Source organism: Micrasema longulum, unplaced genomic scaffold, assembly GCF_059751315.1.
Source record: "Micrasema longulum isolate JH-2025_06_02 unplaced genomic scaffold, ASM5975131v1 h1tg002284l, whole genome shotgun sequence".
NCBI classification, from domain to species: domain Eukaryota; kingdom Metazoa; phylum Arthropoda; class Insecta; order Trichoptera; family Brachycentridae; genus Micrasema; species Micrasema longulum.
The window spans coordinates 13,987-37,219 of NW_028279440.1; the positions used below are offsets into that span (position 1 = coordinate 13,987).

General features: G+C 34.0%; 2 protein-coding genes across 2 annotated transcripts in view; both read right to left on the reverse strand.

Annotated features, from left to right (window-relative positions):
* Nucleotides 1-1,701: 1,701 nt before the first annotated feature.
* On the reverse strand, nucleotides 1,702-8,720 carry LOC148272576 (mitochondrial import inner membrane translocase subunit Tim22). The gene is made up of 3 exons (XM_088239858.1): nucleotides 8,288-8,720; nucleotides 6,137-6,400; nucleotides 1,702-2,264 (listed from the first exon to the last, which is right to left on the reverse strand). Exons 1-3 carry the CDS (start codon nucleotides 8,520-8,522, stop codon nucleotides 2,182-2,184), a joined length of 582 nt encoding a protein of 193 aa, XP_088095984.1. The 5' UTR covers nucleotides 8,523-8,720; the 3' UTR covers nucleotides 1,702-2,181.
* A 3,965-nt stretch (nucleotides 8,721-12,685) lies between these two features.
* LOC148272577 (uncharacterized) overlaps nucleotides 12,686-23,233 on the reverse strand; it is a 118,885-nt gene continuing 108,337 nt past the window's right edge. The window contains exon 4 of the mRNA XM_088239859.1: nucleotides 12,686-14,067. Coding sequence (XP_088095985.1) covers nucleotides 12,695-14,067 — 1,373 coding nt within the window. The 3' untranslated portion in view covers nucleotides 12,686-12,694. The remainder of the gene's footprint in view (nucleotides 14,068-23,233) is intronic.

A 23,233-nucleotide genomic window follows, 5' to 3' on the forward strand; every position in this document is an offset into this window, starting at 1 on the left:
ATGCGCCGAACATAATATGCACGTTTAGTTAATTTAATTCGTACTAATATCATGTCATTACGCATGTTGAAAGTGACATTACAAACGAACTTCAAATCTGCGCATGCATTGGCAATGCCCGGAATATGTATATTATCTTCTCCCTCTAATGCACAATTCATCGGTATGAAGCATTGTCTGTCTCGCTCAAATGACGATTTTAGGAGATATGATATATTTCTTAAAAATTCAGGGTAAAGCATTGTGCAAAACAGAATATGCACTGGGACAATTGCGCATGCGTAGACAAGATGAGAAAATCGTCCGCTAGAGTCGATTTCGCTAGATCTTTTGGCGCTAGTATTGAATATTATGGTGTTTACGTGTATAATATTGCAACGAATCCCTGTTTCTTTCTACCTATTTATAAAATATTTTTACTATCAATAAAATTACTAATTTATTTACACAAATTTTTACTTGGCAGTGCACTGCGCTTATGCACATACTAAGGAACCGCCTCTGGTAATAACATACATATATAATATATTCATACACATAATATACATACTGTATTACATTTTTAATTTATTATTTTTTAGGCGTTTTTCTCAAGCCTATGTGTTCTGTGCTGTTATTTACCACAATAATTGGGCCTTCTGGCCTATAATGGTGCAAAAAATTAGTTTTTTGAATTCTCAGAAAAATTGTAAAGTTACTCATTAGTTTTTTTACTTAAATGTACAATGTACCCCAACCAAGTACAAGAGGTTGGTTCTTTTTTTGTGCAGTATTTAATTTAATTTTGTTTTTGTACTTTTTGCCTAAATCTATATTACTTTTGTAAAAATTGTATCTGTCTATAAAACATGCTAAATAAATAAAAAAAGCTATTAAAAATTCCAGCTGTCACAAAAAGTTAAACTATAGGTAGTACTAAATATTATGTGAGTGTATTTTTTTTTCAATAAATGATTTATAGTAGGTTCATACGTATGACAAGACATAATTTATCTTGGATTCTAAGTGAACTATTAAGTATACTATAGTAGGGCCAATTTAATAGGTCACATTTGACACTTCATCAAAATTCAACAACATAACCTTGTAAGGGCGGTAGTAAAATATTATTTATTTTTTCGAATTTAGAACTGCACAATTGCTTAACTTTTTTCAGTTACGATTATATATTTATTGTAATAATGACAAAAGAGGGTAATTTTATGATTTACTTTCACTAATAAACCATTCTAAACATAATAAACTTTTTCTGTTCTAAACGTCGTTACAATGTTGCATCAGTGAACCCTTTTTCTTTTTAAACACTAGGGATGTTACCCAGAAAAATCGAATGTTGATAGTTTTGTTAAATTATGTACATATCTTATTTTGTTCCTTAAATTTAAGATAGAAAATAATAATGGGACAGGGATTCGACTTAAATTCAACGAAAAAATAAAATTACAGTACCTGTAAGTACTTGTTCATAGCAACTGAATTCAATTGACATATATTATGTTTGAAGTCCGAATCGATTCATTCACTTTAATTGGTGTTTTTAAGCAGGTTACCTCACTATGAAGCTAAAACCGACAAATGTCAAATGTGACCTATTAAATTGGCCCTACTATAACTATAAACACATTAGTGAACATTAATTTTTAAAAGTATCAATAGCAAAGTGAAAAACACAGAACAAACAGCAAATAAAGAAATCGCCAGTTTTATAAAACATTTTTAATCCAAAAAACTATTACATCTCTTATAATATATTTACAAAAGATGTTGGCAAAAGAAATTTGAAATGTAGTGGTTTTTATATTTCTTAGTAACATTGTGAGGCCTAAATATAATAAAATTGTCTATTTATGATAGAATTAATATTATTAAACCTTTAGTTACTTAATAAATTAAATAAACTTAAATTTCTATTTTTTTATGCGTAGTTAACTACGTAGTTTATGCGTAGTTTTTTATGGGTATTAAATACCTGAAACAGGTCATGAAACATAAATTATTTTATGGTTTGAACATTAAATGGTAAATGGTTGATATTAGATACATATGTAATTAATTTCCAAATCATTGTTTTTACATTTCAAATTTCAATCAACAATACCCGTCAAGCAATGCAACAATTTCAATAATCTTTAACATTCACTCATAGCAATTGATTTATAAATTAAAGTGGATTTAACAAATTTAGCGACTATGCATATAATAATCTATAACAGTAGAGAAAGCAGCAAACCCGGCAGCACCTACAATTCCAGCGCGCAAACCGGCTGCAAGAAAGACAATAATTATTCATATGGTAATATATTTGCAATTTTAATTATCTATGTACCTGTAATTAATTACATTAAAATTAGTGTTTATAAAATCGTAAAACAGATGTATATGGCGAGAATTAATGGTTACGTAGGACAAGGACAACCAAAAAAGACGTGGCATGATCAGCGAAAATCCCAAAGATCGTCATGTCAAAAGCAGACACAATCCAAGGGCATATACATATTTATATATATATGTCACATCTAAATTGTCATTTTCGCCAAATTACAAAATGGCTCCGTATTGTAACAGGCAATCGACGATTAGCCATATTGCATTTTGGCTGAACAATCATACACCACATTGAACAGTATATTTCTTAGTTTATTCCAGCTGCCATAACGTTTTGACTGGATATAAATCACGCGCGATTGTACTTTTTAGTTATTTTTCTTCACTTCATTTCACTTGAGTTGTTGCATGTATTCTGTCATCACATGTGGACAATACAATATTGGATTGCATACACCTTCTTTTTCTCATTCCTGTGTTTGGTAATACTATTGCATATTCTTGCCCAGCATGGCAAAACACTGGTGACTAAGTTATACTTAACAATATGATAAACATGCATAACTTTAGTAAGTTTCACAAATTATTTGCTCAAACTACCGGTCTTATAGTTGATAAAGTTGAAGACTTAAGCTAATTCCATTTAAAAGGGGAAGATAAGGGATATTTAATTACTAATACACAGCACTTGAGGGCAACACTGCAAAAATTATCTTTTTTTTTAGCAAATGGACATAAAAACAAAAGATTACATTTTCGGGATTGACATGGGAGGAGGTGTGAGTGATAGACTCTAAAGCAGGGGCGTACGCCCCACCGGTGGGGGCATAACGCCTCAGAGGTGGGGCCCCACACTTCAGAGATGAGATAAGTCGGCATTCCACATATAAGGGGGAATACTCATCGGTCATACAAAAAAATGCCTGAGATGGACAAAATTGAAATATACGCCAAATTGGACTTAAAATAGAATGAAACCCGTTACAATTTCAATAATTATCAGAAAACACAGAAACTGTGCAGGATGTAGGAATAATGGCAAGGATTTGCGAAGAAACTAACACAAAATGTCCTAATATTACTTTGCATGCCAGAAAATTATTACTACCCTTTCCCTCATCTTATTTGGTGGAATGTGGTTTTGGCGTCATAAGCGATTTACTCATTAAAAAACTAAACTGATTGGATATACAACAATGTTTGATTATGTCCAAATGCTTGCAGACTGGCTGGATTTCCTCCCTAGGGAGTTGTTCATATTTAGATTTATTTCAACAGAGAGGGAAAAAGTTTTCGAGAAGAAATTTGGAAGTCTAGGCATTTACAGGGCTTATGACCTGTCATTGGCTGGTTTAAGTGGCCACTTTACACACTGTGTAACATTCACCATTCTGCCCATGTTTGAACATCCACATTTCCTCAACTCTTCCATCTGTTGACTTTTGTGAAGTGAAAGAGCTGAAACCTTTATCACGTGGGTGAGATTCATCCGGCTGAACCAAATCACCTACTAGGCAACGTCTGGAAACAATTTTCCAATTTTTATACTTCTTCTTTTACCAGGTAGTAATTCAACAATGTTTGATTATGTCCAAATGCTTGCAGACTGGCTGGATTTCCTCCCTAGGGAGTTGTTCATATTTAGATTTATTTCAACAGAGAGGGAAAAAGTTTTCGAGAAGAAATTTGGAAGTCTAGGCATTTACAGGGCTTATGACCTGTCATTGGCTGGTTTAAGTGGCCACTTTACACACTGTGTAACATTCACCATTCTGCCCATGTTTGAACATCCACATTTCCTCAACTCTTCCATCTGTTGACTTTTGTGAAGTGAAAGAGCTGAAACCTTTATCACGTGGGTGAGATTCATCCGGCTGAACCAAATCACCTACTAGGCAACGTCTGGAAACAATTTTCCAATTTTTATACTTCTTCTTTTACCAGGTAGTAATTCAACAATGTTTGATTATGTCCAAATGCTTGCAGACTGGCTGGATTTCCTCCCTAGGGAGTTGTTCATATTTAGATTTATTTCAACAGAGAGGGAAAAAGTTTTCGAGAAGAAATTTGGAAGTCTAGGCATTTACAGGGCTTATGGCCTGTCATTGGCTGGTTTAAGTGGCCACTTTACACACTGTGTAACATTCACCATTCTGCCCATGTTTGAACATCCACATTTCCTCAACTCTTCCATCTGTTGACTTTTGTGAAGTGAAAGAGCTGAAACCTTTATCACGTGGGTGAGATTCATCCGGCTGAACCAAATCACCTACTAGGCAACGTCTGGAAACAATTTTCCAATTTTATACTTCTTCTTTTACCAGGTAGTAATTCAACAATGTTTGATTATGTCCAAATGCTTGCAGACTGGCTGGATTTCCTCCCTAGGGAGTTGTTCATATTTAGATTTATTTCAACAGAGAGGGAAAAAGTTTTCGAGAAGAAATTTGGAAGTCTAGGCATTTACAGGGCGTATAAAAATTGGAAAATTGTTTCCAGACGTTGCCTAGTAGGTGATTTGGTTCAGCCGGATGAATCTCACCCACGTGATAAAGGTTTCAGCTCTTTCACTTCACAAAAGTCAACAGATGGAAGAGTTGAGGAAATGTGGATGTTCAAACATGGGCAGAATGGTGAATGTTACACAGTGTGTAAAGTGGCCACTTAAACCAGCCAATGACAGGTCATAAGCCCTGTAAATGCCTAGACTTCCAAATTTCTTCTCGAAAACTTTTTCCCTCTCTGTTGAAATAAATCTAAATATGATTGGATATAACTTATAGAGGTATAGAGGGGACTGAATTTAATCATGAATAACTCAAATTCAATTGTCACTCGTGTTTTATTATTGTTTTCATTTTTATTTTATTCTACTTAATTACATTTTCAATTTGTGTTTTGTAATCATTTCAGTTTCAGGGGTTTATATGTTAACAAACATATTACAATATGATTTGAAAATTTACCTGCTGTTTACTTAAAAAAGATGCCGGTGGGGCATCTGACTTTTGAAAATACTACGGTGGGGCATATACTACAGCCTTCTTTATGCCATGGCATAAAGAAGGCTGGGAAACACTGCTCTAAAGGGTTTTAACTCTCCCTTCCCGGTGATGTGTAGCTAGTACACATTGCACATAACTTTAATATCTCCATAAATATAATAAATGATGGGTTGAGATTTTCCGTATTCCTTCGTTATACATTTACGTATCGGTAAAAATGTTTTTTTGATTAAATAATTAATGCATATTGGGAACATAAAAAATGATTTATCAAAAATCGGAGATATCACCAATACAATAAGAAGTTTACCAATGTGTCGCATGTTGCGTTCGTAGTAAAAGAGAAATCCTAATATATAATTGTCTCGCACACTCTTTACGTCTCACTCTCGATAATACGGGTATATTTGGGAGCGTGAGAGACAATTTTTAAGCGTCCCACGCGCGAACAGCAAAGTTTCTTGTACTTCTCCCAGATGCCCGTTAGCTGCGTTAGTAGCTTCCTGGCTTTCATTGGAAGCGGTTCTTTTGCGCACTGAGAGCATGAATTAATATTTTTTTTCATATTCTTAGGAATTAGATTTAAAATATTATCACTTTTGACTTCAACTAGAAATAATTTAAGCAGTATTACACTTTTAAGATTTAAAATCTCTCATTTTTTGCATGTGTAGTGACAACACAGCACCGTAACGCGCGGATGTTTTTAGAACAGTAAGAGAAAGGCTAATAATCCACATGCTGCATTGAGGAGCAAATGTGGTAAAAAATAAATAAGTATACAGTTTAAAGATAGTCAATCATACCTCGAAGTCCAATAAGTCCCCCAGTAACTCCGCCAGCGTAAGTTCCATTCTTCCAATCCGACTTCCCCCGAGCAGACTCAATATTACACTCTACAAGAGCGAACACAGCGCCAATCATGGCAAAGTTCTTTGCATAGCCCAGTGTCGTTCCTTTCATCTCTCGGAAGATCTCCCGAGCTGTTTGCTGCTTCTCCGGTCCTATGCTGGCCACATTTGGGTTTACCGAAGATGTAAACAAACCTATGGCAGCTCCCAAGCCATACCCTTGAAAAAGAGAGAAGAATTTTAAAAACAAATTATTATTATTGTAAATATAGCGCCATTTTTGTGAAAATCACCTCAAGGGCCTCTTGAAGCTACATAGCGCATTGACGGTTAGGATTCAAGTTCCCCGTTTCCAATTATAATTTAATGACAGATAACAGATTCCTAACAGCTCCTGCTAGATTACATCATGTCTTGCAGCTACAGAGCGCATGGACGGTATGAAGATTTACATTATTTAAAAATTGAATTTTGGTGTTTCTGATTATTTTTTCTAAATCGTTTACAAATAAGAGCTGGATTACAACACATTCTGCAGCTACAGAGCACATAGACGGTTGGAATTTTAAACCCTATTTACGAATTTTAAGTTTGAAATAATTGAGTAGTTTATGATATTGATTCAAATAAAATAAAAACGTACATTAGTAGAGTAGTAAATTAGTCAAGTGTTCGTTATAAAAAGTAAACAACAAAGAACTTTATAAATAAAGCAAATTATATTTTTTTAAATAAAATGAAAGAGCAAAATACTATTTTTTAATGATGTCTTGTGTGTAAAACAAATAACATTTTTGGGTTTAAAATTTTTTCTTCTTCGACTTTTGGAGACTCAAGAGTCTGTTATTACAGGATTCTTGTGATGCTGAACTCCCCGTGGTAGACGCTGTCCATCTGGTATTCCATGCTGAGATATGTATCTTGTGAAATTCATTCTCTGTACATGTTGGTACCAGTATTGTCGACGCTGTCGCCCACAATTAACCAGATCTTGAACCTCACAGACCTCTCGGATTGTGGTGATCCTTACACAATCACGCAAAATCTTCCCAGCAATAGCGAGAAGCTGTTGAGAATATGGCAGTCTAGGCATTTATAGAGATGATCTGTCATCAGCTGGGTTAAGTGATCACAATTGCAAGATAAATGCAAGAAGCATTAAATGCAGCATATCTGGGATCAACGGTAGCCGAGGAATTTAGTTTAACCTTTCCCTTACTGTCCTAAAAACTTCCGCGCGTTACGGTGCTGTGTAGTCACTACACATGCAAAAAACGACAGATTTAAATGGTAAAAGTGTAATATTCATCGGCAATTGCTTCAATTATTTAAAGTTGAAGTCAAAAGGGATGATATTTTTAATCTAATTGCTAAGAATATGAAAAAAAACATTAATTCATGCTCTCAGTGCGCGCAAAACAACCGCTTCCAATGAAAGCCGGGAAGCTACTAACGCAGCTAACGGGCATCTGGGAGAAGAACAAGAAACTTTGCTGTTCGCGCGTGGGACGCTTAAAAATTGTCTCTCACGCTCCCAAATATACCCGTATTATCGAGAGTGAGACGTAAAGAGTGTGCGAGACAATTATATATCAGGGTTACTCTTTTACTACGAACGCAACACGCGACACATTGGTAAACTGTCTATTGTATTGGTGATATCTCTGATTTTTGACAAAACGCTTTTTATGTTCATAATTAGCATTAACTATTTGATTAAAAAAATATTATTACCAATACGTAAATGTATAACGAAGGAATATCGAAAATCTCAACCCATCATTTATTATATTAATAGAGATATTAAAGTTATTAGATGCAATGTGTAGAAGCTACACATCACCGGAAAGGGAGAGTTAAAATAAATAGGTACTTAATACTATTGTTTGTCGTTATTGCAGGGTTTTTGCGCGGGGTCAGTCTATTGAAGTAACAGAATCAGTAAATCGCTTTTAAAAAAAAGTAGAATTGATCTGTGAGAAACTGACCGTGATAAAAATAACAATTTTTAACTAGTTTTTGTAATCATTTCAGGGCTCTAGAATCAACTGGAACCATGACTGAAGCATGCGATTACGGTTGATTATTATTAAAAGTATTTTTTACCTATGACACAGCTCATCAATGATTTGAATGCGCAACTCTCCACTGCAGATTCAATCATTTTCTCTTCATTGGCTTTTATTTTAACTGGACCGAAGCTTCTGGGAATAATAATGTTTTCTCGGTACCTCGTATTATTCCCTACCAAATACTTCCCTAAAGAGTCCCAATCATTCTTCTCGATGAAAGCCCTCACTTCTTTAGAAATAGGAACACTGTCATTTGTGTTTTCAGACATGGTTTTAATTACTTTATTTCTTATCAATTAATGAGAAATACAACACATATTTTATTCACAGTTCACGAATTAAAACTAATTTCAGAATATGCAACTTGCGTTTATTCATGTAACATAATATAATCTCATAACCTAAAATATTTTGACAATAATAATTATTGTTGACATCTGATCGAAGCAAAATCTATGGTTGGAATCAGAGACTACAGATATCTTGTTGGGATTCATAGTGTGCCAACGTAACGTTAATAAAAAAAAAAACAGATAAGTACTTTTTTAAACATTTGGTTTGATCGTTTTTTTTTCAAAATCAAATACAAATATGTTAAACTAATTTATGCATTCATATTTTTATCTGTTCATACTTTTAATCATCATTCAACTTTTAATTATAATACTAGAGTGTTTTTTCAAACAGATCAGTTGTAAGGGCCAAGTAGGTCTTACGATTTTTTATATATTTTGTTTATGTATCCTAGTTATTCCTGTTTTGTTACCAGCTCCCTAGAAGGCGATTAGGTAGCTCAGGTTGCTTTTGACATTAGCTTAGTACAGAATATTTTTTTTCTTTTTTTGATATGTGGTCATAAATTTAGTTGAAGAGGCCATTCAATAATGTCATTACTTTGGTGAGTCCGTCTATGTATTTTGTCCATTTGTCTAACGGCGATGAGTCCTAGATACGTCACGTATTTTATTTCCTTAAAAGTATTATAATTTTAATTATACAATAATTTCCTAATCACAAATCCTAGATTTCTATATGACCGATCATCAAAAACCGACCACTGGTAAAAAATACAAATATAAGTGGAGTAAAATAAAAACATTTTTTTATTGTTGTAATTAAAATAAATGCAGTTCCACCAAGAAATATCAGCAGAGAAACTTAATCTATAGTATAATCTTATTATTTTTTATATTTTTTAAATATTCGAATAGTAATAGGTACCTACTGTTTTTCATAAAAAATAAAGTGTTGAAGTCCGTTAAGTTACTAATAGACATTATTTTAAAAATTACTTCTAGTATTGGTGAAAATGAAAGGATAAAACTAAACTATAAACAATTGTGAAAAAATATGTTTATTATAATGTTTGGCAAACTGTAACATTATTTTCATACTTACTAGAGCACTAACTTACCAGAAATATTATCTTATATGATTTTATAATCAACATAAATAATTTGTTGGTCACTTTTCCATTTAAACTATAACGTTATTTGCTTTAATTGTAGTTTTTTCTCTCAAAATATTTAACTTTGTTTTTAAATTATTATAAAATGTATAGTGGGAAATACATAACTCTGTATTCGCACAATAAGCTTTTCTGGAATATTATGCAGTGTGTCGTTCGTATTTTGTACTTTCCAGCTGTCACTTATTGTTCTGTAGGTACTGCAATGTAATTTTTTTGATTTTTTAGAAATAAGAAACATCACCAGTCCATAAACATGAAGTTTATTTGTAAGTAAATAATACTCGTTGTTTCCCAAGTAAAATAAAACAAATAAATTCAGGAATGTACACTGAATATATTTAAAAATATTCAATTGTATTATTCATTTTGAAAAAAAAACAATTTCAACATTGTACAATCATATTACTTTGATATAATTTTTTTCTCTCTTTTTTTCCCTTTTTTAGTACATGAATTTCATTCAACTCTTTTTCAAAATTCCAATATTAAAAACAAAATGTATCTGTTTTTCCAAATATTTATGTATAATTTTATTTTACTACTTCATCTAAGACATTTGTTAGTTTCCATGATCCAGCATCTTTTTATTGCCCGGACCTTGAGTCTAGGTGGTATTGCTAATACTGTCCAAACATCTTTTTAGGTATTGTCCAGTAGTTTAGATTCGAGCCTCAAAGTTGTTGATGGTAGTAAGAAGAGCAAAGTCTTTACTCAACTGTATCTCTTCGAATATCTACATCTTTTTCTGTTACTGAAAGAAAGTTCAGATTGAATGGCTTCTTATTACATTTATTTTGCCCTGGGGTGGTATTCGTAACGCAAAAGCGCGCTTAGAAAACGCATTTTCAGCTCGTATTTTCGTACTAAATACACGCTAACAGAGCAATCTCTTCGCACGCAATTCCGTTCAGAATACCAGCCCAGGCATGTATTTTGCAAATTTTAATGTTAAATACATTATTGTTTCACAATATTTGTAATGAACGTAAAATATGCTTGATAAATATATTGATTGAAATTAAAATATCTTTGATCTTAGGAAATGGGTTGTTTTTTACGTAAAAGAGTAAACTTTTTAAAACTTTTTTATTTTTCATTAAATTTATAAAAATATTCTTCGCAGTTTCAAATACAATTATAAGTTCTGGTAATTAAATATTATAAATATGGAAATTGTCGCTAATCGAACAATTATATAAATAATCTCCGCTTCGGAGATTATTGGGTAAGTATTATAACATAATATTGATCCAACGTCGGCCCCAAGTATCTATTAAATTGATAAATAGATATTTTTGCTGTCAATATTTAATTATAGCTACATAAAATACTTAAATAAAGTCAGCATGGTTTCAGCAAAATACAATAATAGGTAGAAATATGAATGTTCTAATAAACGGACTCAAAATAAATACGAATAAAAAAAAATAAGTTACTCAATTATGACAAAAAAAAAAACTCTTCATTTAACTCCATACCTACCCAGAAAAAAAACACTACATTTTTTAGTAAAAAAGTTTTTAACTATCTTTTAAATTAAAAGTTGAGTAACTAGTTTTATTTCAATTAAAAGCATCTATATATTTTACAATAATGCACTATTATTACTATCAGTAAATATGGCATCATGAAAAAAATGTATGTACAATATGAGTAAAGATAAAAAATATCCGTATCACCGAAAAATACAAATCGTACATGAGAAAATGTTAGTTCATCATACCTAAATGTCATTACTATAAATACATTTTTCATTGAATCATAAATTCAATAAAAAACGACACTAATGGCAGCCATTATCAATTATAGTTTTCTTTTCACACGAAATGTCAACAAAATGGCGATCTTACTCTGAAAAAATAAAGCTATTATAAAATTACACCGAAAGTAGATAATATTTTAATTGTTCTTACTTTTTTACGCTTAAAAATTTGAGGATGGATTTTAGTTGTCTTTACACCTGGCTACAATATTTGAATTTTAATGTAAATGTTTTTAGAACACCGAGAATTTGTCTTCATTAATTTGATTAAGAATTTGCGCCATTAAAACATAATTGACGCTAATTTGTAATCTTCAGAGACATGTGTTTTTACTGTTTATTATTCCCAGGCACGTATGTGGATTTTATAAATAGTATTAAACTTGATCGATATAAGCGGGCGAGTCGTCACGAAAATCGACTCATTAGATATTCGCGATGGCAAATTTATAATTTGTTATAACCCAGATCAAATGGAGGCCAGAAGTAGGTAGGTAAGTTAAAATTATTAATGATGGATGGCTAGGTACTTCGGCACGAGTGAAATAATTCCAATACTACTAACCTACAAAATTATTTTTTCGTGCCCGTTTTTTCCACTCTAACATATATATCTATGCATTTTCGTAATTAATTTGCAAATGATTATGTAGATATTTTGAAAACAAAGATTATGAAGCAAGCAGCTACTTTTTTTTTACATAACAAAAATGTTTGAGAATCTGAGGCTTTATGTCAAAGTTGAAAAATCCGTTAGGTTGGTAGGCAAATTCACGCGGCAAAAGAAAGTGTGCACTTTGCATTTTTCAAAGTGACACATCGGATGCCGCGCATTAGAAATATTTGAACTAAAAACATCGAAAATGAAAGCCAATGAATGACGTTATTCGTTGTTGTAGTTCCACTTAATTTTAATAACATATAAAATACAGGTTATTATTCGAAGGCTTACTATTTGACACAGAGTTCATAAGACTGCAAACAAATGTTAGGAAACTATACTATATAACTATACTTACAACAATATATCAACTCGTTTGTGCTAAATTTAGCACAGTTGAGTAATTATAATTCTTAGCTATTCAATTATTACACGTTGTTATAAAATACCATAATGTTTTTTAGAGATAATTATACATTAAGTATAACAGTTTAAAGGTTATTTGTGATAGCATAAGGCAGTGATTTCAACAACTGAATTTTTCTTTTCAAAATGGTGCCACAGTCGCCATTCCGACGCGCGTGCGAGCTACTGGCTCAGCATAACTATGCCTCGCTCTCGGGTCTCTTCTAGGACGATCTGCTTCTGCGTATGGTCTCCTGATAGCATCCCATTCTCTGGATTCTACAGGCATTCTTCCAGGAACATCTTGACTTCGGTTATACCTGTCGTCTGGAGCTGGCACTCTTCCCATTCTTCCCGATTCAATCTGACGCTGCCTTTCTTCTAGCAGCTCTATTCTGCCATCTCGGATCGGCTCTTTTTTAGGGATCCTGTCGACTTGTTCGGTTTTGCTGCTTCTGGGTTCAGGATCGCGCCTCCTCGGTGGTTCTATGTGCTGGACATATCTTATTTCTTCAAATTGTTTCTCGCTTTCGACTCCTTCGTCGTCACTTCTCGAGTCGTGCTTATTATAGCGATTGTCAAAATATTTATCATTACGTTCTCCTTTGTACTCGTAGAATCTTTTTTCGAGTTGGGGTGTTCGTTCCCTGGAGTCTCTCGTTTGCCTCGGTTCTTCCGCATGCCTCGGGTCACGATATTCTTTAGGGTATTTGAAATCTCGCGGCTCTTTGTACTCCCGTGGATCTCTCTTTTCTTTATAGTCCCTATTGTCTCTCGGATCCCTGACAGGTTTGTATTCTTTGACATCCCTGGGGTTGTCTTTGTAGTCACGAACATCCCTCATGTCTTTGACATTTTTTGGATCTGGGACGTCTCTTTCATATCGCGGGTCTCTGACATCTCTTACGTCCTTGTGTTCTTTATAATCTCTATAATCTCTAGTGTCCCTCGCATCCCTGGGATCTCTGTATTCTCGTTCATCTCTTATAGGTCTCTGGTCCCTTAGATCCCTCATATCCAACGGATCTCTCAAATCGCGACTACCCCTTTCTTCTCTGAAATGACGGGAGTCTCTGAAGTCTCGGACTTCTTTGATTTCTCTTCCCCTGCTCAGATCTCGTTCATCTCTCGAGTTTCTCCACATGTCTCGGTGGTCTGTCCTCGCCACCGCTCTCGGCATTTCTGCGCGCCTATCTAGGAGTTCGTCTTCATCATCGTCCCATTTGGATCGCCTATCGTTCTTGATGTCCGAAGGCAGCAGAGGTCCGCGGGACAGAACGTTATTTAGGTTGCGTCGTATTTGCGCGCGCTTATCCATTTCTTCGGTTATTTTTTCTCTTTCGAGATTCATAAACTTTTCCTTCGCGACGTGGAACCTGTCTTTCGGAGAGACAGACCCGGCTGCTCGAAGAAGAGGTTTCGTAGGAGACGGAGAGCGAGGACGTCGCGGCGGCGAAAGCGAAACATCGTATCCTTCGTGAAGAAGGTAGGCCGTGCTGTCCCCCCAGTCTTCCTCTGAAACAAAGAGAGAAAATTTAATTAAAACATTGCGGGTTGAAACAAACACCGCTGTTAGCTAGGACACGATGTCAGACATTCAAATTGGGTGAGGCTGCATCAAACGCAACGGAGAAAGTTAAAAACAAAAACATCGAAGCAAGCTACAGAGGAATTCTCAACCTAAACAGGTTGACGGTCTTAAACAAGAAGACGTAACACCGAAAAACAATTAATCAAGCTTGCAGATCTTGTACAAGAATAGTTGACATACTGCTTGAATAGCTGACATACTGTTCGTATTAGTAAAATATATTTGTACAGAGATTTATGTTATAATAGCGATGTCGTTGTTAGTTTAGAATATACTCCGCGGGTTTTCCCGTTAGCCATTGGTGAAGAAACTAGTTAAGTGTTAATATTTTTTAATTTTAGCAAATAAATACGATTTCCCTTGACACAGGTGTTAGAAAAGCGGAACACGTCGAAATCCTCCAGTGTTTATAAGCATTATTTATATAATACGAAGATAAGAAGTCGTGACATTTGGTGTTTGAAACAAAATAATATATGTATGAACGCGGAAGCGACGATACGAATATAATTGGCCACACCTTATTCAAAATCAGTACGTTACTTTTGTTATATAATTAGCTTCTTTCATCACCTATCGTCTTCACAATGTAATGTCATTAGTTCTCTAATTTCAACTCAGAAAATATAAAAATAGTGGAGACGTAATTAAACATTACATAAGGCAAAATAATTCTAAATCCTATTTTAAGTATTTGTCCGCACGACATTCATCACTCATGATTTGTTTTAATGAGCTATATTCGCTTAAAACTAAAATTGAAAATTGATACTTTTAATTTCCTATCCTAAGTTTTTGTAACCACTGATTTTACTTTCAGTCGTTAACGATCATTATTTATTTATTTATTTACACCTTTTATCAAAAATACAATTTTACGTTCACTTTGCTCAGCTAACAAGGGTACATACCCCGTTCCAAGCTAGGCAATTACATTCTAAAAAATGATTATATTTAACAAATTAATAGAGAGCACAGACTAATAAAATATAAACTTACTCGCATACACATTTTGATACATATACATTCACACATACACATATATACACACATATATACACATGTACATACACACAAGTCACACATCAACACCTTCCGCAACTTGACAACACTTAGGTTATAGACCTTTTTGCCTACGTAATAGTGTTGTCTCGATGCCAGAACAGTGTTGACCCCTTCACTTAGTATCAGATCCCTATTAGAGTATCTTGTATTATGGTTGTGGTTGACGCTTGGGTAAATGTCTCTATTTATATGTGTAACCACTACCGTTCTCAATATATACTGTTGAATAATATTCAGTACTCTGAATTCTTTGAAGAGCAAGTCACTTGGATAACGAAATGTTTTTTTTAAAAATTACTCGGATTAAAGATTTCTGTGCAATTGCTACAGGTTCAAGGGCGGTTTTTGTGCAAGCTCCCCAACCAATCATACTGTAAGTCAACACAGAATTTGCCAGTGCATTAGATACAACTTTTACTGTTAATAAATTTAACTGCTTTCGAACGAATTCCTAAAGGTTAATATCCGATAATAATAATTTGAACACCGTATGTGTGATTCTCTGTGTCCAAGCGGATGAAGAATACGCTTCTGTTTGTGAAATAGAACCATGACCCCGGATGAGCGATCTTGACTCGATGGCTCTCAGATAAAAATCCCGAATAAGGCAATCGAGTGGAGATGTCCGCCTCGTTATTTTTTTATTTTTTTTTATTTTATTTAGAAAACATACAGTCATACAAAATAAGTACTAAAAACAACAATTTTTTAACATAAAAAGACCAATTAAGTTTTCATAAATTAAAAAGATATAAACATTAAATGTGACAAAAAATAAATAAGAATTTTAAGTGAAAAAAGGATAATTGTTGACATTTGCGTTTTCCATGGAGGTAATAAATTAAAATAAATAAAAATACCGAATGCACACTCCGAGCCATCCACGCACACACATGAACGCACATATAAAACATACACAAACATATACATTACATGCGGCACATATACATAGCATAAACCACTCAAGATGTACATTCAGCAACTATCCCAAATAATCGACCCCATGAAGAAATTTTCTGTACAAATGCAACGTGCAGTTAAAAATGTCTACATCAGTACTGAGTCCGTTATAATTTCTACAGGTACGTCTAATGAATGAATTCGAGGTATAATTGTTTTTACAAGTTGGTACATAAAAAAGGGAATTTAATCTAGTATAGCGAAGAGGACAACGGAAACCAATATTTTGTAAAAGATACGGCGAATCAACTATGTTATTGAGAATTTTGAAAAGAAAAATCAAATCATATCTAAGGCGCCTTTTTTGTAGTGATTCTATATTAAAATTGATCAAAGATGCGCCGTAATCATTTTCAATGTTACCAAAACGATATTCCAGGCTCCTTATAAATTTCTTTTGAATGTTTTCAATTTGATTAATATATACATTATATTGAGGGGACCATACTAATGAAGCGAATTCGAGTTGACTTCGCACATAAGTATAGTAAAGAAGTTTTAATGTATTTGGTGATGAGAATGGCTTGGAGATTCGTAAGATAAACCCTAGAAGTCTGTACGCCTTATCTACTATTGTATTTATGTGATCTCTAAATAAAAGCTTATCATCCATCAGTACACCCAAATCTCTTGCTTTCATTGAACGATTGACAATTTTCCCAGATAGTTTGTAGTCAAATAGTATACTTTTTTTCTTTCGAGTAAATGACATGACAAGACATTTATCAGAATTCAATAATAACTGATTGTCCTTGCAATAGCAACAGATTCTATCTAAGTCAGCTTGAAGAACTTCACAATCATTTATTGAAGACACAATTTTAAATACTTTATTGTCATCAGCGTATAGCAAAAAATTTGAGTTTTGAATGCATAAACTTATATCATTGATATAAATAATAAAAAATAAGGGTCCAAGATGCGAACCTTGAGGGACACCTGATGGGATTGGTTTAAATGATGAATTAAATCCCTTGAGTGAGACCGATTGACTGCGGTTACTAATGTAGGAACATATCCAACGATACAGATTCCCTCGTATACCAATGTTCCAAAGCTTGCGAAGTAAGACCGAATGACTTATTTTATCGAAAGCCTTTGAATAATCCGTATATAAAACGTCTACCTGAAAACCTGCATCCATTGCATTCAAAACAATATCGGTAAATTCACAAAAATTTGATTCAACTGACCGTTTCTTATAGAATCCATGTTGATTGGGATTAATATGTGGTTTTATAACATCGAAGAGCTGATCGGTTACTATATTTTCAAGGATTTTACTAAAAATGGGAAGAAGAGAAATGAGTCGATAATTTACTACAAGACTCTTATTTCCCTTTTTATGCACAGGTGTAATATTTGCCTTTTTCCATATTTCAGGAAACGTGCCTTCCTTTATTGATAATTGAAAAAGATAAGTAAGAGGACGCGCAAGCTGTTTAATACATTTAGAAATAAAAAAAGGGTGTATGCCATTAAAGCCAGCACCTTTGCTGACTTTAAGTTTTTTGAGATATTTTGTTACCAATGACTCATTTATTTCTATAGCATTAAGATCAATTAAACTATTTTCTTCGGCAGGAACACTACAACTAGATGCATTAGTTTCCGAAAATTCAGAATGGAAATATTCCGCAAAAGCATTACAAATATTCTGACCGCCAATTACCAAATTATCTTTGTAGGACATTTGAAGAGGCACATCACACCCAGCTCGCTTGGACTTGACAAAAGACCAGAAAAGTTTAGGTTCTCGGTTAATGTTATATTCAGCAGTCGTGATAAAATGTAGGTAACATTCCTTATTCATGCGTTTTTGTCTTTCCCTCAGCAAAGAAAAAGTATGATAATCAGACGCTTGAGAGTACTTTTTCCATTTTTTGTGAAAATTTTTTTTTTCTGAAATTAACTTAATTAGCGGTCGAGTGTACCATGGAGGATATCGGCAATTATTATTTGTGAGACGCTTGGGAACAAAATTGTTTATAACTCCATTTAGAACAACGTAAAATTGCTGGGTTGCGTCTTCCATGTTCAGATTAGACAAAGTATCGAACCAATTAATATCATCTAAATGGGCACAAACATCATCGTAGTTTGCCTTATGAAATAAACGAACAAATCGTTGATTATCGGGAAGAATTTTGAATTGTAAATTGAGCAAAATTACAAGAGTCTTATGATGGGCGTCTTCCAGTGTTAATGGGGATACACATTCGGTGACTACGCAGTCAAAGTTGGAGATAACTAGATCTAGAATACGGCCACGAGTATTGGCATGCGAATTGAACTGGTAGAAGTTATTAAATGACATAAAATTACATAGAGACTTGCTAAGTGGATCATCCTTAGGATCGAGGGTGCAGTGAGTAAAACTGGGATTCGAAAGCCAGGCAGCATTAGATATGTAGATTATGTAGTGGTTGGTGTGTAATAATAAAAGATAATAAACAGGAGAGCACAAAAAAAAGAGAAAGTTAGTCAATAATTCATAGCAATTTTATCATACAATGCGCAAATATCGCGAGCATCTTTAGCAGCTTTATTCCCTCGATTGAACGCAAACGGAGGTGTCAAAAATACTCACTTTCGTCTACTTGACATTTTATTTTGAATGCTTGCAATCAAATAAAATGATATTTGTAACGTAAAAGCAAACACATCATCTTGTAGAGTATAAAATTTTCTTTCGAATGACGTATTTAATATTTTTTTTTTTTAATCTTTGGTAACACCCAATATATAAGAATACTAGTGATTAATTTATCATATTTCTTAATCTTCCCATTAATTAAATAATTTTGTTACGTATTGGAAATATGTTTAAAAATGTATTTTTTCGTCTAGTAAAGTTCATTATGAATAAAAATATTGTAACAATGTTTCCAGTATGTCCAAATGTTTGAAGACTGGCTAGATTTCCTCACAAGTTATTTATTTAGATAGTAAAAGAAGAAGTATAAAAAATGGAAAATTGTTTTCAGGCGTTGCCCAGTAGGTGCATTGGTTCAGCCGGATGAATCTCACCCACATGATAAACGTTTCAGCTCTTTTACTTCACAAAAGTCAACGGATGGAAGAGTTGAGGAAATGGAAATGCCTAGACTTCCATATTCCATTTTCAATTATGTTTTCCCTCTCCGTTGCAAAAAAATTTAATATGAATAATTCTCTAGGGAGGAAATCCAGCCAGCCTGCACGCATTTGGACATACTCAAACATTGTTGGGTTAAATTATTCTTTACGTGTGTGCTTTTAGTGCGAGAGTATAATTTATAGTATTATCAATATTTAGTAAACCAGCCAATGACATGTTATAAGCCCTGTAAATGCCTAGACTTCCATATTCCCTTCTCGAAGATGTTTTCACTCTCTGTTGCAACAATTTCAGACACTAATATTGTATCCTTGTGTTTGTTTTTTTTTCTGTCAATATTCATATATTGTTTTTGCGATATTTAGTTTAAGTGTATGTACGTCATCTTGCATCTGTGTTTTTAAATGAACAATGCGGGGGGGTTATTCTTTACAATTAAAGAGAAAGTATAAATTTAAGCCATTATAAATAATAGTATCTATTATTATTTAGTTCTTTGAGTTTGATTCGCGTTCAAGATAAGTGCAGTGATCAGAATCTTCTGCCAATTAAAAAAATGCTAGTTCATGTTTCGATGGTAGACTAATAATAATGATTTATTTATTGCTAATAATCGTCCGAGATTGACGTGGAATCTTAATGTTACCTTTAACATATAGGTACTCGTAGGTTTTTTCCCAATAGGTGATAGCATCTTAATGTTTTATATTTTCTAGTTTAGTACTAAATATATTATGCTGTACCTAAAGGCATGTTCTTAAATTTTTATTAAGGTTAGTAAATAAGGAAACTAAAATGTTCATTTTGCGTACGCTTGTGTTCCTAATATTCTTATAATGGGCCTGCCACACACTCGACGAGTGGCATGGGAAGTAGCAAGGAAAGGAAGCAGAGACGCAGTGTGCAACATTACTTGTCATGCCGCACGTCATGCTCCTCGTCGTGCCCACCGCTCCCTATTTTGTCGGTTTTTGAGCGCGAGCCAAAGGACCGGCAATATGAGCGCGAGTAGCTGGCCACATAATCACGCGGTCGCAGTACGCATCGAGCACTCACACAAGACGCACACGTCAATTTTGAATGATGTATATTTCTTTGTATGACATTGATATAATTAGCCATACTAAAAATGCATTGCGCGCACGCTGCCACAGTTTCATCGTCCATTGTATAGAAAGACAAATGACAAGTGCGGAGCGTCGCGATTAATCGCGCGAGTAGAGCATTGTGTGGGCGGAGAGGGCGACATCGGGCGAGAGGGCGGCAGCGCGAGGAGCATGAGCATGAGCAGCGCAAGGAGCATAGTGTGGCGGGGCGCAGAAACGTGGACAATTAAAACACGCGAGCAGAAGAGAATAGATGCCTTCAAGATGTGGTGTTGGCGTCGAATGCTGAGAATACCATGAACAGCCAGAAGAACAAATGTCTCCATACTGGAGGAACTCAACGTAAAAGTTCGCCAATCGGCCATTTGCTGCAAACGTATTCTGCGGTTCTTCGAACACATAGCTAGACGCGACCCAGAAAATCTGGAGAAAATAATAATCACGGGCAGTGTACCAGGACGAAGAAGCGGAGGCAGAACTGCAGCTCGATGGATCAACCAGGTGAAAACAACGTCACGGGCGACCCTATATGGAGCTGTGGAGACGGCGCAGAGACGTGAAGGGTGGAGACGCTTTATCAATGGAATGGCTGGAGAGAGTACTAATGATCACGACCCTCAGAACTGAAGAACGACAGAGAAGATAAGTAAGTGCTTCATCTCTGTTCTAATATATCAACCTTTATAACTCCCCGGGGGGTTGAATCCAGTCCACGTCTACAATTTTTTTTCCTATTTCGTAAATCGCTATATTGCAGGAGAGCACTTTCCCAGCGATTTTTTGCGCTATAATGAACTCTCGAACTTTTCTGATGACAAATGTTATTAAAAGACATTACCACATATTTGTTTATTACAGTTGTAGTCTGCATTGCTTTACGGGTTGTTTAACCTATCACGCGTAATGCAGACTTCGAATATAAGGTAGAAGTTAACAAATAGCTGCTTAACTGCCTATATGCACAGAAAAATACGTCCGTATTACCTACGTGCATATAAAATAGTTCAATACATATACTTTTTCAATTAACGTTGACCGCCTACAAAATGTTCGCAAGAAAAATATGAAATCTGACATCCGCCCTTTTAGATCCAAGCCACAGATTTATTACGGAACGGTCTTTTACTAGAAAATATCAACGCTCGGACAAGATAAAAACTTTCAATATAGTTTTTCGTTTTGTCGACATTTCTTGATAAAACTCCATTGTCTATGGTTTTGATGAAATGATTAATAAAATTCCACGGTTGAGTTTTATTTGGCCAACGAGTGACTAGCCACTATTCCTGAAGATGCCTACTTAGGCGAAAGTGCCATTGTGATGCTGTTGAACGCAAATTTAAACCTGAGAAAATCAGAAAACACTAGTGCAGCAAGATTTTATGCATTCCTTTTTACGAAATGGTGTACAAAACAAAAAAAACAAGATAAGCTACTTTTTGTTTTGTACACTATTTAGTAAAAAGGGCCTAAATTATATTGTTAAGGTATTTGTTACTATCAATATAGTGTAAAGTTTCCGCAACTAAGTTTTGTAAAATTTCCATTGAAAATAAACGTAAAAATTGCATTTTTCAATAAAAAATTATAAAAACGCCATCAATTAGTGTCATATTTTTATTTAGAATCACTGTTAAGTTTTTTTTTTATAGTTCTTCATTTAAATTCTTACTGATTTTAGTGCGTGCCACACCAGCGTATTGTTGCTCTAGTGGGTACTAATAGCATAGCATATAAAGATAGCACAAGGGTTATAATTTCTCTCTATTTCGTTTTTTCTCGGTCGTCACGGAGCGCACTGTGCTTTAATATAAATTGTATACAGTCCACTATTATCAAGAATCTTTTATTTAGTAAAGATCGCCGCCATATTTATTGAATTGGCGACCGCCAGTAGGTACAGCACACATTTTTCCAATCACCTTAATGATTTCTTCGAGAACCTGGGCCCCGATTACAATGGGAAGTTAACATTTATGTTCATTTTATTTACAAAGTTAAATTAGGTTTTCTGTATGAAAAGCAGAATATGCATACATTTTTTTTTTTCTAAACATGTTTAATTATAGGTTACCGACGAAGATACTTTAAATGTTCATGCAAATATACTCATTTTCGTACACAAATATCGGTTTTTCTTTATCGACAGTCGAAGATAACTCTGTTAACATCCCATTGATTGTAATCGGGGCCTAGGAAAAGGTTGTGATAAAATGTGAATTCACTGCAGATTGAATTCATAATTATTTTGTTGGTAAAATAAAACAAAAAATAATACTTAACCAAGGAAGGGTATGGATATTTTTATCAAAACCATTAAAAACTTTCAGTGTCATTTTCATAAACTCAGTATAAAGTTATGCCAACGCATAGTGGTGGAATATCACAATTTTTTTACATTTTTAAAGTAATAAAGGTCTATGAAATACTGTTCAGTAAAAAATATTTTTTTTATTACTTATTAGTACATTTTTTTTTCACTTTGTAATTTTGAATTCTCGCAAAAACTACCATTCCATTGGCCAGGCCCCTAATACGTCACGATTCATGTTTGTTTGTTCTGGACCATTCAAATTTTTTATTTTTTTAAAAGTTTTATTCATTTTAACAAATCAGTAACATAATTGTATTTTTGTTCCCGCAAAGCCAAAGCTTGTCTGCGGGTTACATTACTTTTTTTTTTAAATTTAGAAGTAAGTACATAGTTTAATAATAAATGAAGAATAAATATATTTATATGCACACTTTTCAAGTTTCACTGGCTGTTTAATAACATAATCAAGAATCTTGACGTCACAACAACCAAGGCCAAATAGGTCGCGTTTTTCTAGTGACGTATTAAAAAAAAAGTATGAAAAC